We start from the raw sequence: 17,894 nt of genomic DNA, 5'->3' as shown, positions 1-17,894 counted from the left end.
GCAGAACAACAGCTGTGAAAAAGATACTAAACAGTTTGCCTTGAAAGTAAGTGCTGCCCTGTTGCTTAATGCAGAAATTAGCTGTTTTGCTCCATTGGGTGAAAAAGACATGGAACTGTCATGGTGATTATCAATTTTGGCTGTTTTTCACTTTGGAATTTTACAATTTCGGTCTACTTTAAATAATATGCCCATACAGGAAGAAAAGGGCTCAGAAGGTGTCAGTTTGTGCCTTGCTGGGCCCGAAGAAAGCTTTAAAGTAAATAATGTATGTTAATGGATGCTAGTGCTTTCAGCTTCTTCTATACTTCAGACTTACTTTTGACACTACAGGCCAGGGAGGTAATTAACTTTAATAAATGCAAGAATAATTGTCTAATACTGAATGGGATGTATTGTGTGAAATACAGAACAATGGGTTTTTACTGTTGGGTCAATGTGATGATTTGTAACTGTCCCTTCTGCCCTCTTGTCGCTTCAGTATTCTTGGGACCTTGGCTGCCTGCTACCTGACAGTGGTGATCATTGTAAAGTATTACCTCACGGAAAACATCACATTCCACAAGCTAGAAAATACCTCTAGGTAAGTATGACTGGTCTGTTTCTGTCTTCTTCACTACCTCTGTAGGTGAGGAAAGAGCCACTTCCTGTTTATACTAGCAGCAAATGACATTATGAAGGTGCTGGTTATTGGTCTATGAGCTCCGCTCATTCATGTAAAGCCTACTGGTTTAACTTTCAGAGAGTACAATAAGACACAGTGCAGGTGGTGGCAGATTTGGACAGAGGAGGGTCCACCAGGCAATGCTTACACAATGTCTGTTTTGCTATCACTATGCTGCATGAGCCCCAGCTATTTCCTCCACGGAGGAACAGAACAAGTCTTCTGTCCAGAAAATGCCATTTCAGTGGAGATAGGGGAGTTCAGGGTGATGCCATGCCAATTCAAGGATATAGTGTATATTTCATTTTAAATATGACTGGACATTTTTTTTTGTACTACTACTGTAAACACTGGATAAATATATATATATTTATTATTTTAATTTTTTAATTTTTTTGGGGGGGGGTATCCAAAGTGAATGTAAGGATTGGGCAGTAGCTTCTCTAGAGCAGGCATGTCCAAAGTCAGTCCATCAAACTCATCTACAGTAGAGATGTCGCGAACCTCCGATTTTCGGTTCACGAAAAAGTTTGCGAACCGCAATAGACTTCAATGGGGAGGCGAACTTTGAAAAATAGAAAAAATTCTAACGCCTAGAGAAATGATAGAAAACATGTTTCAAAGTCTCTAATACCTGGAGGCAGACATGATTGACTGAAATACACATCAAATGTCCCAGGCTAACATCTAGGTTTCACACAAACCCCTATTTTAAGCCTTCCACCCTCCTACCCTTTTACCTATTCCCTCCTCCCTCCTACCGGAGGGAGGAGGGTCTCATCTGCCAGAGAATTATATTATTTGAAAAGCCAGTTTACATACCATAGCTGAGAATTGAACCCAGGTCTCACTGTGTGGTGGGCAAGTACCTTAATCACTGTACCACAACAGTACTAACTGAAGCTGGCCTAGCATTTACCATTTATGCTCAATCCAACAGAAAAATTAGACAAGATAGCAGCATTAGGAAGACTTGCCTAAGGTCTCCTACTGAATAGGTGCTGGCTTACTGAACAGACAGAGACGAGATTTGAACTCTGGTCTCCTGTGTCAGAGGCAGAACCCTTACTGAACATGTTCACGTTGCGTTGTGGTGCAATCATATTGTCCATTTCAACACAACACAAAAGATGCAATATGAAAGTACACTAATGCGGCTATTCTGAGATGGCTGCACTGTTCCAGATGCTATATTGTTGTTTAGTGACTCATTACTCCTATATACAGCTTAAGATGGTTTTTACAATTTAACATATTTAATATTGACTCGGGGCATTTGGGATTTTGTACAGTTAATATTAACCAGTTGCAAGTAGAGGCAATTGATGAACTGCAGATTTTCCAACTTCATTCAAATTTTATTGAAATTTATACCTAGCATGGAATTGGGCCAATCCAAATCTGCAGCAACTGCATTTGATTGGTCCAGCGTCAAACTGCATACAAATTACAACAACATTAGCATCAGTATGAGAAAATTGTCATCTCATTGCTCATCCTTAATTGCAAGTAGTTACTGCACTCTGAACATTGCTCTTGGCTTTACTGAATTATTACTCGGGCTTTAGGGGCTGTTAAATGCTGTAGCTATAATGTGTCTCTAATGTCTCCATCTGCAGTGCTTCCTCATTGGCTTCAATGTTCAGCGTCATCCCCACCATTTGCTTTGGCTTTCAGGTAATTAGTTGCTCTCCTCCTCTTTGTTTCAAACTTCACAGGATTAAAATATATATTACTCTCCTTATGCATGAATTTTCTCCTGCTCTAAAAGATAAGCAACAGCATAATAACCTTTAAAGAAAAATATTTCTTTGTTACAAAAGAAAAACATTTCTTTGTTACAGCTGATACAAATCCTGCAATACATTTGCAGTGTGACTACTTCCTGCTTTCATGGAAGCAGAAATATTGTTAACATTCTGTGCTTTCAAATGAGCTTATCTGCAGTGGCAGTCAGCTTACACAGGGAAGATCAAGATCAAATACAGCTTACACAGGGAAGATCAAGATCAAATACAACTTGTGATTAGACACAGATGAGGGGGAATTGTACAGGACAGAACGAAAACAGAGAAAGGCACCCTATGTGTATTTAGAGAGTTTAGCCTGTCTAAGAGTTCAGGTCCACATTAAAGAGAAACTAAAGTGAAAATAAACAGATGAGAATAACAGTAATATCTGTAGTCCTACCCCTATGGCCTGGGATGCACTGGGAGGGGTTTTTCAGTGCTTGCTGTTTGCCGGGTACCAGCAAAGCTTTACACCAATGGAACCCTATGGGGATGGGTCTACTCTCAGCGTTTTGGGAGCGATCCTGAAGCGATCACATCGATGGATGCATGGCAAATTGTGATCGCATCTGAAATCCTGGTCAAAATCGCAGACCTTCGTGATTTTGGAAAGCAATCCCTCACAAAGTGCCACCAGTAGGTCCCAGGCCTTAATAGCACTTTCCGTAATTCACCTGGTCTAATTTTGGTTTAAAAAAATGTGACTGCCTAATGAATGGCAATGTTTATTCATCTTTCATAAAGATAAATGAATGAGTGAACCTTTTATCTGTTCCCTGCTCTCACAAGTATGTTTCTCAGCCACATGAGGCTGATCAGTGAGAGTTGCATATCTAGAGAAATACACTGGAGTCCAGGGACCATCTCAGAACAGACTTTTTTGATCCATCAGAACATACAGCATACAAATGGTGGTCAGTGGATGTGAAGCAAATGGGTGGGTGCTAGATAAGGCAGACTGGCACTATGGCCATTTTGCATCCCTCAGGGCTCTTGCTCCTGTGCTTGTCTTGTTCTAGAGAAACTGTCATTTACAGCTTTAGATTCTTATGCTGGGAATACACGTTTCGTTTTTGCCTTCGTTTAAACCTTCGTTTCGATTGTGCCTTTTGTCCTTTTCGATCCCGAAATAATCGACCGTACGGTTAATATCACCACCCACGGTTTTGTTTTTTTTTCCGATTCTGATGGTTTCATTTTTCCAATGATCGAAGGCTGCAAAGAAACGAAACGTAGTACAGGGACGGACGGCATAAACTAATATATAATCGATCTGAACAGCCATCAAGCCTACAAATGGCTCGATTAGATGGATAAAGAGAGATAATATCAAACATGTTCGATCACTAGTCGTTCGTTTTTGGGGTCTATTAATCGAAACTATAATGAGATTATGACTATTTTCACATACGTTTTCAACACTCGATTCGTTTACCGAACGAATCGAAGGCTAAAACGAAGGCTAAAACGAAACGTGTATTCCCAGCATTAAAGGGCAACTGAAGTGAGAGGGATATGGAGACTGCATATTTATTTACTTTTAACCAATACCAGTTCCCAGGCAGCCCTGCCGATCTACTGCCTCTTATACTTTTATCCATAGCCCCTGAACAAGCATGCAGCAGATCAGGTGTTTCTGACATTGTCAGATCTGACAAGATTAGCTGCATGCTTGTTTCTGGTGTGTGATTCAGACACTACTGCAACCAAATTGACCAGCAGGGCTGCCCAGCAACTGGTATTGTTTACAAGGAAATTAATATGGCAGCCTCCATAGCCCTCTAACTTCAGTTGTCCTTTATAGCAAACCTTAATTCCACACTCACTCTAAAGTTAAAGGACAACTGAAGTGAGAGGGATAGGGAGGCTGCCATATGTATTTCCTGCAGAGAGAATTGAGTCTCCTGCCCTTGCCAGGAAGACAGAGAGGAGACGAGGGTGCATAGCTGCGCTGCTCCTTCATCTGTAATGAGAGATCCAGGGCACTTGACATAAGTTTTGAAGACACAGATTTATACTGCGAAGGAAGAAGACGACCTACCGGGTGTGCTGCTTATCATCATGTAGGGCTCCTCCCGTACTTCTGTAATTACACTTTCTGCAGCCAAGTTCATGGGACACCCCTCCTTCAAAACCCCATAACTTGAGAACTGAGCATCATACCGACTTTCCAAAAATGGTCAGATCTTCCTGAGGGAGCAAACTGAACTTTAACATAAAAGCTGCCAAACCTTCCAAACGGGATAATACATTAGTACCGTATTTCCTTTTAAAGAGAACCCGAGGTGGGATTTTATTATGCTAGTGGGGCACAGAGGCTGGTTGTGCACACTAACACCAGCCTCTGTTGCCCCATGGTGTGCCTCCAAGACCCCCCTGCGCGCCGCTATACCCCCCGCAGTGCTGGCGACACGCCTAAGCCTGTCTGTTACCGCCGCTCTCCTGCCTCCTCCGTATCGGCGCTACCCGCCCGCGTCACTTCCCTCCAATCAGCGGGAGGGAAGGGACACAAGCGGGTAGCACTGATACGGAGGAGGCGGGGGAGCGCCGCTGACAGACAGCGCTCAGGTAAACATTGTGCTGGCGACACGCTGCGTGTCGCCAGCACTGCGGGGGTATAGCGGCGCGCAGGGGGGTCTTGGAGGCACACCATGGGGCAACGGAGGCTGGTCTTAGTGTGCACAACCAGCCTCTGTGCCCCAATAGCATAATAAAATCCCACATCGGGTTCTCTTTAAGAAATACTAGTCGCCTGGCTATCCTGTTGATCCTCTGCCTCTATTACTTTGAGCCATAGACCCTGAACAGGCATATGCAGAGCAGGTGTTTCTGACATTATTGTCAGAGCTGAGAAGATTAGCTGCATGCTTGTTTCTGATGTTATTCAGACTACTGGAGCCAAATAGACCAGCAGGGCTGCCAGGCAACTGGTATTGTTTGAAAAGAAATGCATATGGCAGCCTCCATATCCCTCCCACTACAGTTGTCCTTTAAGTAATGTTTTTGCAAGTACTTAGTAATCTCCAGTGTCCCTCCCAGCTCTTATGCTGCTGCAATGGAAGTGCTTGCGGTTGTGAACAAACACATTGCTACTCCGCATGCATGAGTTTATGAACTGCGCATGCCCAGCAATAGGAATCACTTGAGCAAGTGATTCCTTTTACAGGGCATGTGCGGTTTGGGAATTTGCACATGCCCAGTGCAAATGCGCTCTTTCATGTGCTCTGGGTATACGCGGTTCATGAATACACTCATGCCCAGTGCATATGTGCTCATTGAAAGCCTCGGGTAGCAGTCAAATAATAAAAGACAAACAGGAAATGAGAGAGACTCTGGATGAAAGAACTGGAGAGACTCTGGATGAAAGAACTGGAAGTACTAGGAGCAACCATATTGATTTCATCTTAAATACATTTTTGGTTTAGGTACCCTTTAAACCTTTGAGGGGGAAAAATAACCGCAGGCTACGACTGTACATGTACATGTTTATTTCATCATGGGCCTGATGCAGTCAGTAAAGTTTCCATGCACAGGCAGTGTATGGCAATTTCAGCAGTATGAATGTCGAGGGAGTATAGCGTATTATATAACTTGCGTTATGTGGGTAAAGAAAGGTTGCGCTAATTGCGCAATGCTCTCTAAACTTTACCAACCGTTTATGCATCAGGGTGCATGTCACACATGTAACATTTTAAACTTGACATGGGCTTTATATGAATAAAATGAGTGACTTTTCATTAAGCTGCTATGTATAGCTGGCAGCTGCCTGTTCACTATGTCCTCAGACAGTGACATATCCATCAATGTGAAATAAGTGTGACTGTTTCTGTCTTCCAGTGCCATGAAGCCTGTATCACCATTTACAGCAGCATGAAGAACAAGTGTCTGTCTAACTGGGTTGCCGTGTCTGTGGTGTCGATGCTCATATGTCTGCTCATCTATTCTCTGACAGGTAGATATGTATTGCTTTCTCTGTCGTTCTTGTTACTGGTACACTGTGAAAAGCTGTAATTCATAGCAAACCTAACCATGACATTCACCTCACTGAAGTAATAATAATTATACATGCTAGGAGCTGCTACATGTAGAACATATTCATACATAACTGGAACTCCAGGGTCTAGATACTAATGATGAGAAAAACTCTCTGCTAATATTCTAATGAGCCCCACCCAACGGGTCAGAGACTGGCATTAGCAAATCAAAGCTTGCAGTTACTCATCCACTTAAAGCAGGGGTCTCAAACTCAATTTACCTGGGGGCCGCAGGAGGAAAAGTCAGGATGAGGCTGAGCCGCACAGAGGCGGGACATGGTCCTCCAGCACCCAAGGCTGAAACACCAAAGTGCGCCCCTCCATCCCTGCCACCCCAGCCGTCACACACTGATTGCTATTAGACTAAGAGGTGCCACAGGGCCCACAACCTCCCCAACACCTTAATATCTAGTTATCTGGCTTGCAGTCACTGCTATGTATCCCCTATTCTTATTTCTTTCTGCTTCAAACACAATTAGGAATGACAGTTGAGTGAATTGTGCGCCCCCTCCTACACTGCGCCCTGAGGCTGGAGCCTCTCCAGCCTATGCCTCGGCCCGGCCCTGGGGCCGCATAAGGGATTTCACGAAAAAAGTGAACTATTTTGCCTATTGTACCTTATAGTTTGCTTCAGTGCTCCCATTACAAGTAATCCGCTGTGCCCCCGCCGCAAAATGAGGGCTGCAGAGCCCCCAAATCGCCCGGGGGGCAATCCGCCGGCATTTCCTGGAAGGGGCAGAGCTTTCAGCTTCAGCTCTACCCCTCCTGACGTCAATCGCAGCGGATCGCCCCCTCTGCCCGCCCCTCTCACTCTTCCTTCACAGAGAGGGGTGGGGAGAGGCGGCGATCCGTGCGGTGATTGACGTCAGGAGGGGCAGAGCTACAGCTGGAAGCTCTGCCCCTCAGCGCAGTCGTGGATGTTTGCCAGGGGGATTTGGGGGCTCTGCAGCACTCGTTTAGCGGTGGGGATGCGGCGGATTACTTGGGAGCACTGAAGCGAACTATAAGGTAAAATAGTTCGCTTCCGTGTCTCTTTTGCTTTTGCCGGCGTGGGCCACAAAATATTGTACCGAGGGCCGCAAATGGCCCGCGGGCCGCGAGTTTGAGACCCCTGACTTAAAGGGACCCTGCCCACCCCTTGCCACATACTTTTAGTCGTTTTGCCAGAACCTCACATTAGAAATGTGCTTTTCACACAGAAAAAAGCGATGTTTGATGACTGCTAAGCTATTAAATGGCATTTTTGGATCTATGCCTGGATACGGAAATCAATTATCCAAATAACACTGTTATTTGGCAAAGAAGTCTGGATAGTAAATACCCTTTTCTGAGAGCTATGCATTAAGCTGTATCTACAGCTTCATATAGTTTTCCAACCTCTGCTTTCCTTATCTTGTAGAAATTAAAAATTTGGTATGGTTTCCAAGTACCTATTTGAAGGTGAATATTTTGCATTACGTAATAGCAGAACTCGGCAAAACTCTTGATTTCAAAGGGTGACTTAATCGCCCCCTCCCCCAGAGTGCCCCAGTATCTCCTATATTGTGCACTGAGCTTTGCCCTTTTCTGGCAGCCCTATTCAGAAGGGAGTGCATGAAAAAAGGGGCGCCAGGAAAAAAGGATTTTGTTAACAAAAATATCGGTAATGTCCATTTCATAGAAACAAAAAAATGTGTTCATATCTACCAATATTCTTCACTTTTAAAGTGTAGATGGTGTATATATCGTAATAATATTGAGGAATGAAAATTGTTAATGAGAATAAAATCGTAGAAAATCTTACCGATATTTTACTACAGCTTAACATAACCCTACTCTCATGCAGAATCTTCCACTACTGATGCCTAACCCGAAGACCCTCCTGGTGGTGCCTAACACTAAGACCCCCCCCACCCTCCCGTGGGTGCCTAACCCTAACATGACATTGTCACCCCCCCCCCCCACACACACACACACAAACACCCTTCTTGAAACCTAACCCTAACTGTTTCCTCCCCCACAAACACCCTTACAAACGTACAATTTGTACATACAAAGAATCCACAAGAAAGGCTGGCACCACAAAAGTAAAGATCAGCTCTTTAGTAGTTTGTCATTAAAATGACACAAATGTCAGCAAAAAGATCAAAAATGGCGATAGCAGCTGCTGGCGACCAAATTTTTGCTTTGGACGCCGTATTAATGGGAAACTGTAGTGAGAGCTATGTGGAGGCTGCCATATTTGTTTCCTTTTAAGCAATACAAGTTATCTGGCTATCCTGCGGAACTTCTGCCTCTAATACTTTCAGCCATAGACCCTGAACAAGCACGCAGCAGATCAGGTGTGTCTGACATTGTCAGATCTGATAAGATTAGCTGCATGCTTGTTTCTGGCATGATTCAGACACTCTTGCAGCCAAATAGATCAGCAGGGCTGCTAGGCAACTGGTATTGCTGAAAAGGAAACAAATATGGCAGCTTCTATATACCTCTCACTACTGTTGTCCTTTAATGATATTTGCATGAATGCCTATGCGGCGCCAAAATTGTCCATGAGCCGCGGGTGTCCAAATTTCCTGCTACCTTATAAGATCATTATATACAGGTGGATAAACAGACTGAGCTGCAAATAGAGAGGATGTTCCGCTGACGTGCAGAGTTTCCTCCCCCCAGGTATTTATGGATCCCTCACGTTTGGAGAAGCTGTTGCAGCTGATATTCTGATGTCCTATCCTGGAAATGACGTTGTTGTCTTGATTGCCAGGCTGCTCTTTACTGTCTCAATCATCACCATCTATCCCATCATCCTGTTACTGGGGAGGTAAGTGCCCTAAAGCAGCTCCAAGCAACCAGTACATCAGTTGTGTGAAGGCTTTGCTGGGAACTTTGATCCCATTTTTTATGAGAAGATTACAGAGTTACCGTATTTTTCGGACTATAAGACGCTCCGGACTATAAGACGCACCCAGGTTTATGGGGTAAAAACCAGGGAAAAAAAAAAAAACTAATCCTAGGTGAGTCCATGGTCCAGGAGTGTCTTATGGACCTTTCCTCCCCCCCAAAGATGTCTCTGTCTAAATTACACTTACAAGCTACACCCCTGCTGCCCCCATAGCTACACTGCACTACACAACAGCCCCCATCCTCCCCATCTACATTAATCAATCACTACAATTACATTTCAGGTTCTCACCAGCCCCATGGTGGCAGTAGCTGGGTCCGGTCTGGGTGTCCAGGATGCAAATCATTCAATTGTGGTGAGCAGAGGGGAGGCAGCAGTGTGATCCATAGTAGCAGCTGTAATTACCTGCAGTACATCACCTTTGATCTTAATCTTTAATTATGCCCCGCAGCAGCCTGATCCCTGAAGTAGCCGCTGTTATTACCCGCAGTGCTTTACCATAATCTTAATCTTTAATTGTGCCCCGCTGCGCTTTACCATTGATCTTTAATTGTGCCCCGCTGCGCTTTACCTTTGATCATTAATTGTGCCTCGCTGCGCTACCTTTGATCTTTAATTGTGCCCCGCAGCGCTTTACCTTTGATCTTTCATTGTGCCCCGCAGCAGCGCGATCCGTCGTCCCCGCAGCAGTGAGATCCACAGCGCTTCCAAGCGGCATTGGAGCAGCCGCTGTAATGATTTGCAGGGACTGTCACGTTGTACGGCTGCCTCTATCTTCATGCCCAGCATCAGCGCAATCCCAGCTGACAGGCACATCTTCAGCCGCTTTAGTGGCAGAGTCCTCAGAGGCTTCCGTACTGCCCTGTGTACTGGCGCCCTCTCATGACCACGTGCGCCGCAGGTCATGAGAGGGCGCCCCAGTACGGAAGCCTCTGAGGACTCTGCCACTAAAGCGGCTGAAGATGTGCCTGTCAGCTGGGATTGCGCTGATGCTGGGCATGAAGATAGAGGCAGCCGTACAACGTGACAGTCCCTGCAAATCATTACAGCGGCTGCTCCAATGCCGCTTGGAAGCGCTGTGGATCTCACTGCTGCGGGGACGACGGATCGCGCTGCTGCGGGGCACAATGAAAGATCAAAGGTAAAGCGCTGCGGGGCACAATTAAAGATCAAAGGTAGCTCAGCGAGGCACAATTAATGATCAAAGGTAAAGCGCAGCGGGGCACAATTAAAGATCAATGGTAAAGCGCAGCGGGGCACAATTAAAGATTAAGATTATGGTAAACACTGCGGGTAATAACAGCGGCTACTTCAAGGATCGGGCTGCCGCGGGGCATAATTAAAGTTTAAGATCAAAGGTGAAGTACTGCAGGTAATTACAACGGAGTGGAAACACTATGGATAGCGCTGCTGCCTCCCCTCTACTCACTTCAATAGAATGGAAACAAGTGCCAGGATAGGTAGGTTTGTGCTACATTCGGACTATAAGACGCAGTAACTTTTTCTCCCCACTTTTGGGGGAGAAAAAGTGCGTCTTATAGTCCGAAAAATACGGTATGTGCAATACCGGTGTATTTAGGACCTCTTAGAAACTACAAACATTAGGTATTAAAGGAATAGGGATCTGCATAAGTGGAATTTTAGGGTAGTAAAGCTGTTGCTAATCATCTTCACTCTTCAGCAGCACTTCTGCTGCCTCAGAGGTCCAAGCATGCTAGCACCTGCCCCTCACATAACAAGTGCAGCTGTTATGTAGCCCCAACTACAAACCCGCCCTTCCTCTGATACAGGGGACTATACATCAGATCAGGAGGTTTTGTGGCTACACTTGTTATGGGTGTGAAGATCATGAGGGCCACACTTGTTTTTTGACCCTTGTGAGATGGACCCCAACATTAGGGAAGGGGGGGCCAAGGTCTCGTATGGGGGCCCCATGAATGGTAGTGCAGACATGTCTTCCAACATAAGAGCAGATATCATGTGCCCCACAGAGCAATAGTAGATAACTCAGCATAATTAGGAACTAACCCCCCCCCCCCCCCTTTCCTAAAATCATTAGAACTGCAACTGAAATGTAATTTATCTCCTGGGTGGGGAAGGAAGCATTGTGGGGTTATCAGGCAGTTACTCTGGTTCTGGGACTGCAGCTCCAATATACATTCCTTCCAAATTCCCAGCTTCAAACACCAGGCGGCCTCTGTGTCCTTGGCAGAGTCCCTTGGCATGCAGCCACTCAGGGCCGGTTCTAGTGTCAATAGGGCCCCCAGGAAAAATTAACTTGTGGGGCCTCCAACAGACACCCCCTTGACCACAAAAACAGCTATGGGGATCTTTGCTGCAGCCAAATTTCCCCCCAGGGACCCTGAGCCGGCATCCTCACCCCTTCAGAACACCCCGGGCCCCTGCAATTCGCGTGCCAGGTGAGGTGAGGTGATACAGTACTTCAATGACTAAGCCCCAAGAGATACAAAGTGCATTGGTTGTCACACGATTCAATACAGAGTTGCTGCAGCATCTCAAGACTGTAGGCTTTGACTTTTCTAAATTCCCTGCAGTGGATGTGGAGAAGCAGATGTATGTTGTTTAAACTGCTTGTTGATCTTGCTTGCAAGTAAATAATGCCTGGTTCAAATTGGTCTTAAAAACGGTCCATTTTCTAATGGCATTGAACTGATCCTATGTTAATCAATAGGATCCGTTTACTTTGCTCCATTAGAATGGATCTGTTTGTCCCATTCCGCCGAACAGACTGCAAGTTTGGGTCTGCAGTGACCTTTTTACAGATCGATGCATCCGCCAGAATGGAGTGTCTCCGATCAAAAACTGATGCCAATTATAAACTGTGTTCTACAGGTCCGTTTTTAGTTGGATCAGCTTTTTGATTTGTCTAGTGTGAACCGGGCCTAAGGATCGAAATCATACCCATGTGGATCTAGAGGGCAGGGACCAGGGTGTTGGCAATGATTTTTCTCCTCTTTATCCATGCTAGTTTTACTCCTGTTGTCTGTTTTTCTCTACGTCTAGGTCCGTCCTGCAAGAACTTTGGTTGAACCACAAGCACATGACTGTATATGTTACACCTTCTTATGAGCGTTTTGTGCGGATTACACTTACAGTACTATGGATTCTGGTCACTCTCATAATTGCCCTCTTTGTTCCGGACATCAGTGAAGTCATCTCCATTATAGGAGGAATCAGTGCTTTCTTTATCTTCATATTCCCAGGTCAGCTGCTCTCCGCTTCCTCTGTTTAAAAACATTGTGTTGTCCTTGGCATATTTAAAACTGCTGATATTCTAGAACAGATTTACATAATATTTTTAGTTTTATGGCTTTTCATAGTGACAGTGGAGTTCGACGTAAGTTGGCTTGCTGAGGTCATTAAAGGGAACCTAAAGCAACACTATGTTCCCCAGCTTAACGTACCTTGGATTTTTTCCAGCACGCTGGAGTCTTCCTGGGCCCTCACTATCTTTCTGCTCTTCTCCCATCAGCTGATGTGCCCATCCGAGAGCTGTAGGCAAGAGCCCGGTCCATGCATGCCTCAATCGCTCTCCCTTGGTCTGGAAAGTTCTGTGCTTCTGCAGTTAAAATTATTGTAACTAGGCATGTGCAAGAGCGCTCTCAGCCATGGGAGTGCGATTGAGGCATGCATGGCCTGGGGCTGCACATGCGCAGTCGTCTGCGTCTGGCTGATTCGGCCAGATTTCAGAGGGGGCAGTGGCTGAATGGAGTGGTGCGGAAGGACAGGGAGGGACCAGGATGACTACAGGGGGCTGGAAGAAGCCTAGGGTAAGTTAAACTGGGGACCATAATGTCGCTTTAGGTACCCTTTAAGAGCAACCCTGCTGTTCCTTATTCTAATGCTATTGGTGCATAACTGAAGTCCTTAAAGTGGGATAAAATGCTATATTAACTGAAAATACAAACAATCATCCAATAAGAAATTACTCATTTAGCTTACCTATCCTGTTTTTAGTGTTCACTGTCAGATTTGGGATAAAAGTAATATGAAAAAAAATAAAATATCTCTGTTGGTTTGCATTTTTACTGTTTCTCTGCAACGGCAAATCTTACATCTGTCATTTTTTTTTCCGTGCAATGCAGCGCAGCATTAATTTTTCCTCCCTACTGCCACAGCTTACTGTTCCACAGCAAACCTCATCTAGACAACAGCCTTACATCATTGTATAAACTCTTTGGGGGGGGGGATTCAATTACCACCTGGTCATAGTGTCCTTATCTTATCCAAAATGGGAAGCTTTTTGTTATGTTAATGCTGAGCTAAGCATGTTACTAGGTAAACAAAATTCCCACCATCCCACTGGCACTTCATAGTTCCTGCAGTTAAAGTAAACATGTGAGATAGAAAAGTGCCCCTAAGGGCTTTTCACCTCAGGAGGGGGAAACCTCTGGATCCTAAGGAGGCTTCACTTGTCCTCCTCCGCAGGCTTGTTCTATTATTGGGATACCAAAGAGTGGTCTCCCTGCACATGCGCGCTAGGCGGAAATAGCTAAGCCCAATCACTTCCGTGCTTCCCTCTCCCGATAGGAGTACCCTGTAAAAGGTGCTTTTCTTCCGTAACCTCAGATTTGTTTTAAGTACTCTTGATAATACTGGATATGTGGATGTAGATATTTTTGAAGGCACCATTTCATCTTTTTTGTATGTTTTTGCAGGGCTGTGTTTGATATGTGCAGTGGAATCTGGATCTATGGTTTCATGGAAAAGGTGAGTAAGGGAAGTGTAGAATTCAATTCTTTATTTGTAATTTGCAGTATTGCACACATATGTATGCTTCTCTTAGCAAGTGTACCTACCACATGGCTGCAGGGTCTCACAGCACCGGGTGTTGCCATGGCTGGGGGTGCCACTGGGGTGCTCAGCCACGGTGTTCTTCCAGCTTTTCCATAGGTCGGGCAACATTCTGTAAAATAGCAGCAGGCAGTGCATGGGACTACTACTTCCTGTACTAGATGTAGCACCCATCCCCCTTCCTGTCCCGTGGGCAATGTGTTTCCTTGCTCTGCCTGCAGTGAGTGAATGTGCAGAGGAGCTGGGTCAGTAGAAAAAATGATTGACAGGGATATGTTTAGTGCTTCAGAAGTTGCCTGTCATTAGTAGCCATGTCCACTGGCTGCTGTAATACCAGAGTGCCCTGGACTATTGATTATTTAACCTGATCAAAGTAATTAATCAATAATGCAAGGCAGTCTGCTGTTGCAGAAGCCAGTGATACAGGTGCTGACAGCCAACTTCTGTAGTGAGCAGAGAAGCAAGCTCTAGGCAATTTAGATTAGCTTGATTGCAGGTAATCTTATCTCTTTTCCCAGCTCCCCCTCCTACCCTGTTGCCTTCCCCCATGACCCTTTCCTCTTTTCAGATTTCAGTTGCTTCTTTTAACAGCATGTCCCTGCCAAACAGCACTGGTGATGTCTGTAGTCCTGATGATCCATGAAAAGAAAACCGTACAACAGGGTGTGATTGGATGCTGGTGCAGGACTCCAAGGCTGCTCAGAACATAAAAAAGGAAAGAGGAGTCCGCACACAGACTTGCTGGAACACTGTATGACGATTTATTGTCCCATCACACACACATGCAATTGTGATCTGACCGATAGGCCGACAATCGTTTCAGGGCCTGCAAGAGGTCCCCTTTGTCAAGGCATAGGCAGAAAAACCTGTACCTATGTACATTTACCATGTACATGTTTTTCTGCCGATGCCTTGACAAAGGGGACCTCTTGCAGGCCCCGAAACGATGGCGGCCTATCGGTCAGATCACAGATGGGACAATAAATCGTTACACCGTGTTCCAGCAAGTGTGTGTGTGTGTGTGTGTGCGGACTCCTCTTTCCTTTTTTATGCAGTCCTGAGGAGTCCTGCCTGCCATTTCTCCTCTCCCACCAGGCTCTCTGTCTTGTGCCTCTACTTCTTTATCTCCCCCCCCCCCCCCCGCTCCTCCTCCTCCCGAATCACCCTCTTTCATATGTCCCCCCTTTTCTGACTGTCTCAGAGGAGCTCACAATCTAATCATACCATAGTCATAGTATAATATCCTACCATATTATTATTGTGGTTATATGGCACTGACATCTTCTGCAGCACTGTATAGAGTACAGAGTTTGATAACAGTTAGCTCCATCCACATCCTGATGACTCCTTTTCCCCCAAAATAACCCCACATTTTCAGCAATACTCTTGGCATCCCAACCTGTCCACCCTCCCATAAAAAGTTTGTTTTTCTTGGGGTGGGGGAGTGTGTCTGTAAATAATCAGCACCCGGGTGTCAAATTCCCTAGGTACACCACAGCCAGGGGTACAAGTATGGGAGGAACTGCATGAGGGGAGGGGGAGGCAGAGGTTAGAGGATTTGGCATGGATGGGGGATCATGATGGCCATACTTGCTATATGACTTGGCAGAAGGGCCCCGACTGTTGGTGACACCAAGAGGAGACTGGGAAAGGGCTGTGAATGTTGGGGGTCTCTGTCAAAGTATTACTGGTGGATCCATGATTTGCAGTTATGCTCCTGCTCTTAACCCCAGCAGAGAGTTTATATTAGGGCTGGGGCCCACTAGAAATCACAAAACGCAATTGGTAAGCGCCCTTTATAACAAATTTAACAGCATTCTCCGGAGCAATTTCGAGTGATTTTTAAAGCACTTTTGAATTTAATTCTAGCAATTCATACAGTACAGCAGCCGGACTTTCCTTCCTTCCTGCTAGCGATTTGTACAGTGATTTTGCAGCAACCCTATACTTTTTATTGAAACCCAAACACTTCAAAAATTTGGGAGGACCCACAACTGTGATTTGAGTAAATCGCTCCTGTGGAATCAATATTTATTGTTCATTATTTACAGTATTTTATAGTGAGCATGATATTAATGTAAACAGAGTAAATGTAGGTTAGAAAACTGGCTATTTCATTGTTTTCCCTTAATGATGACTTTAGGACATGCAAGGAAAATAGGCTGCTCATAGGAGACCTTTTCTAAAATAGGGAGAGCACACAAACTACATGCAAATATAGTTCCTGGTGGGAATGGAATCCAGTATTCTGCAACCCCAAGGCTAGAAGGCGTGGCATATGTGAAATATAGTGATGTTCATGCAGTATTTCTATTGCCAATAGTTGACAGTGATGTGGGCCTGACCAATTATTATTGTTGTTTTGCAGATCATGCTTACTCATCTGGGGGATCATTTCTGTTCTCTGTGGGGCTTTCATTTTCGGCCAGAGCACGACAATCGCAGTTATGGAACTCATGCACAAGTTCTGAGATGTCAGATTTTAATATGTATTAATATTATTTTTTATTTCTAGTGGCTCTGCTGGCACATGAAGAAAAGCAAGCTCCAGAGAGCATAAGATACTGAGTTTTAATAATGTTTAAGGTAGTTTAGGAGGTTGGGTAGAAATTGGTATCAGTTGAAGGGCTAGGTGAAAAGCTAGGTTAGGGTTGAGCATTTGTGAAGGAATAGTGAAGTGTGTTAAAGCTGTTGGTGGCTCTGTGGTCAGTAAGGGGTTATGGGTAGGTATAGAAGAGGTTAGCCCACAAAAAAAAGCACAAGACACAGCAGTACATTTTTAATTAAGTGAACAGCAGCAGAACAAGGTTTGACGTCACATGCATGTTTGTATGGCATTGGTTGTATGGAACAATTACACTGAGAATGGCATGGAATCTGCCCGGCAATGGGTACACTGGTACAGGGCATTCACTGTAAACCAGCCCTTATTCTCTTTGCAGTTTGTTTCTCTTCATGTGCATAAAGTGTCCCTTTTTTTAAGTTAATTTTTTTTATCCTTTTAAAATTAAATGTTCTTTCAAAAAATACCTTGGTGAATGTCTCATTGTGTACAGTATGGATCTATGCGTGGAATAGCTCATATCAGTGTTAACTTGGCAGCAGCTGGCTGCAGTACTGGCCTTGTTTATACTATGTAGGAGGACAAAGAAGAGGCTGTTCCTAGAATAGAAAGCAGACACACCTGAATGTTTACTGAGGTCAATACTACTGATTTGTTTCTTTTTTTTAATTAAGCATCTTTTTACAAACTGCTACTAGATTAGAGATGCGTAGATTAGAGGACATTACAAAGTGTGCCCTTAAAGAGAATCTGTATTGTTAAAATCGCACAAAAGTAAACATACCAGTGCGTTAGGGGACATCTCCTATTACCCTCTGTCACAATTTCGCCGCTCCCCGCCGCATTAAAAGTGGTTAAAAACAGTTTTTAAAAGTTTGTTTATAAACAAACAAAATGGCCACCAAAACAGGAAGTAGGTTGATGTACAGTATGTCCACACATAGAAAATACATCCATACACAAGCAGGCTGTATACACCCTTCCTTTTGAATCTCAAGAGATCATTTGTGTGTTTCTTTCCCCCTGCATCTCTCATGCACTGAAGTTTCAGGCTGCTCTTTTCTTCCTGCAAACAGCTTTGCCCTTGTCTGTAATTCCTCACTATGTGAAAGCCCAGCCAGCTCAGAGGACGATTTATCCAGCTTGT

The 17,894-nt window shown here is 44.7% G+C and overlaps 1 protein-coding gene across 2 annotated transcripts in view; it reads left to right on the top strand.

Annotated features, from left to right (window-relative positions):
• The window catches only part of SLC38A8 (solute carrier family 38 member 8), a 53,277-nt gene extending 36,066 nt beyond the window's left edge, over positions 1-17,211 (top strand). For both annotated transcript variants that reach the window (XM_068260162.1, XM_068260163.1), the window contains exons 4-10: positions 482-583; positions 2,284-2,341; positions 6,292-6,406; positions 9,141-9,288; positions 12,394-12,593; positions 14,049-14,100; positions 16,553-17,211. In XM_068260162.1, coding sequence (XP_068116263.1) covers positions 482-583; positions 2,284-2,341; positions 6,292-6,406; positions 9,141-9,288; positions 12,394-12,593; positions 14,049-14,100; positions 16,553-16,655 — 778 coding nt within the window. In that variant the 3' untranslated portion in view covers positions 16,656-17,211. The remainder of the gene's footprint in view (positions 1-481; positions 584-2,283; positions 2,342-6,291; positions 6,407-9,140; positions 9,289-12,393; positions 12,594-14,048; positions 14,101-16,552) is intronic.
• The last annotated feature ends 683 nt before the right edge of the window (positions 17,212-17,894 follow it).

This window comes from Hyperolius riggenbachi, chromosome 11 (assembly GCF_040937935.1).
Source record: "Hyperolius riggenbachi isolate aHypRig1 chromosome 11, aHypRig1.pri, whole genome shotgun sequence".
Classification (NCBI taxonomy): domain Eukaryota; kingdom Metazoa; phylum Chordata; class Amphibia; order Anura; family Hyperoliidae; genus Hyperolius; species Hyperolius riggenbachi.
This window is presented reverse-complemented; position numbering and strand designations above follow the sequence as displayed.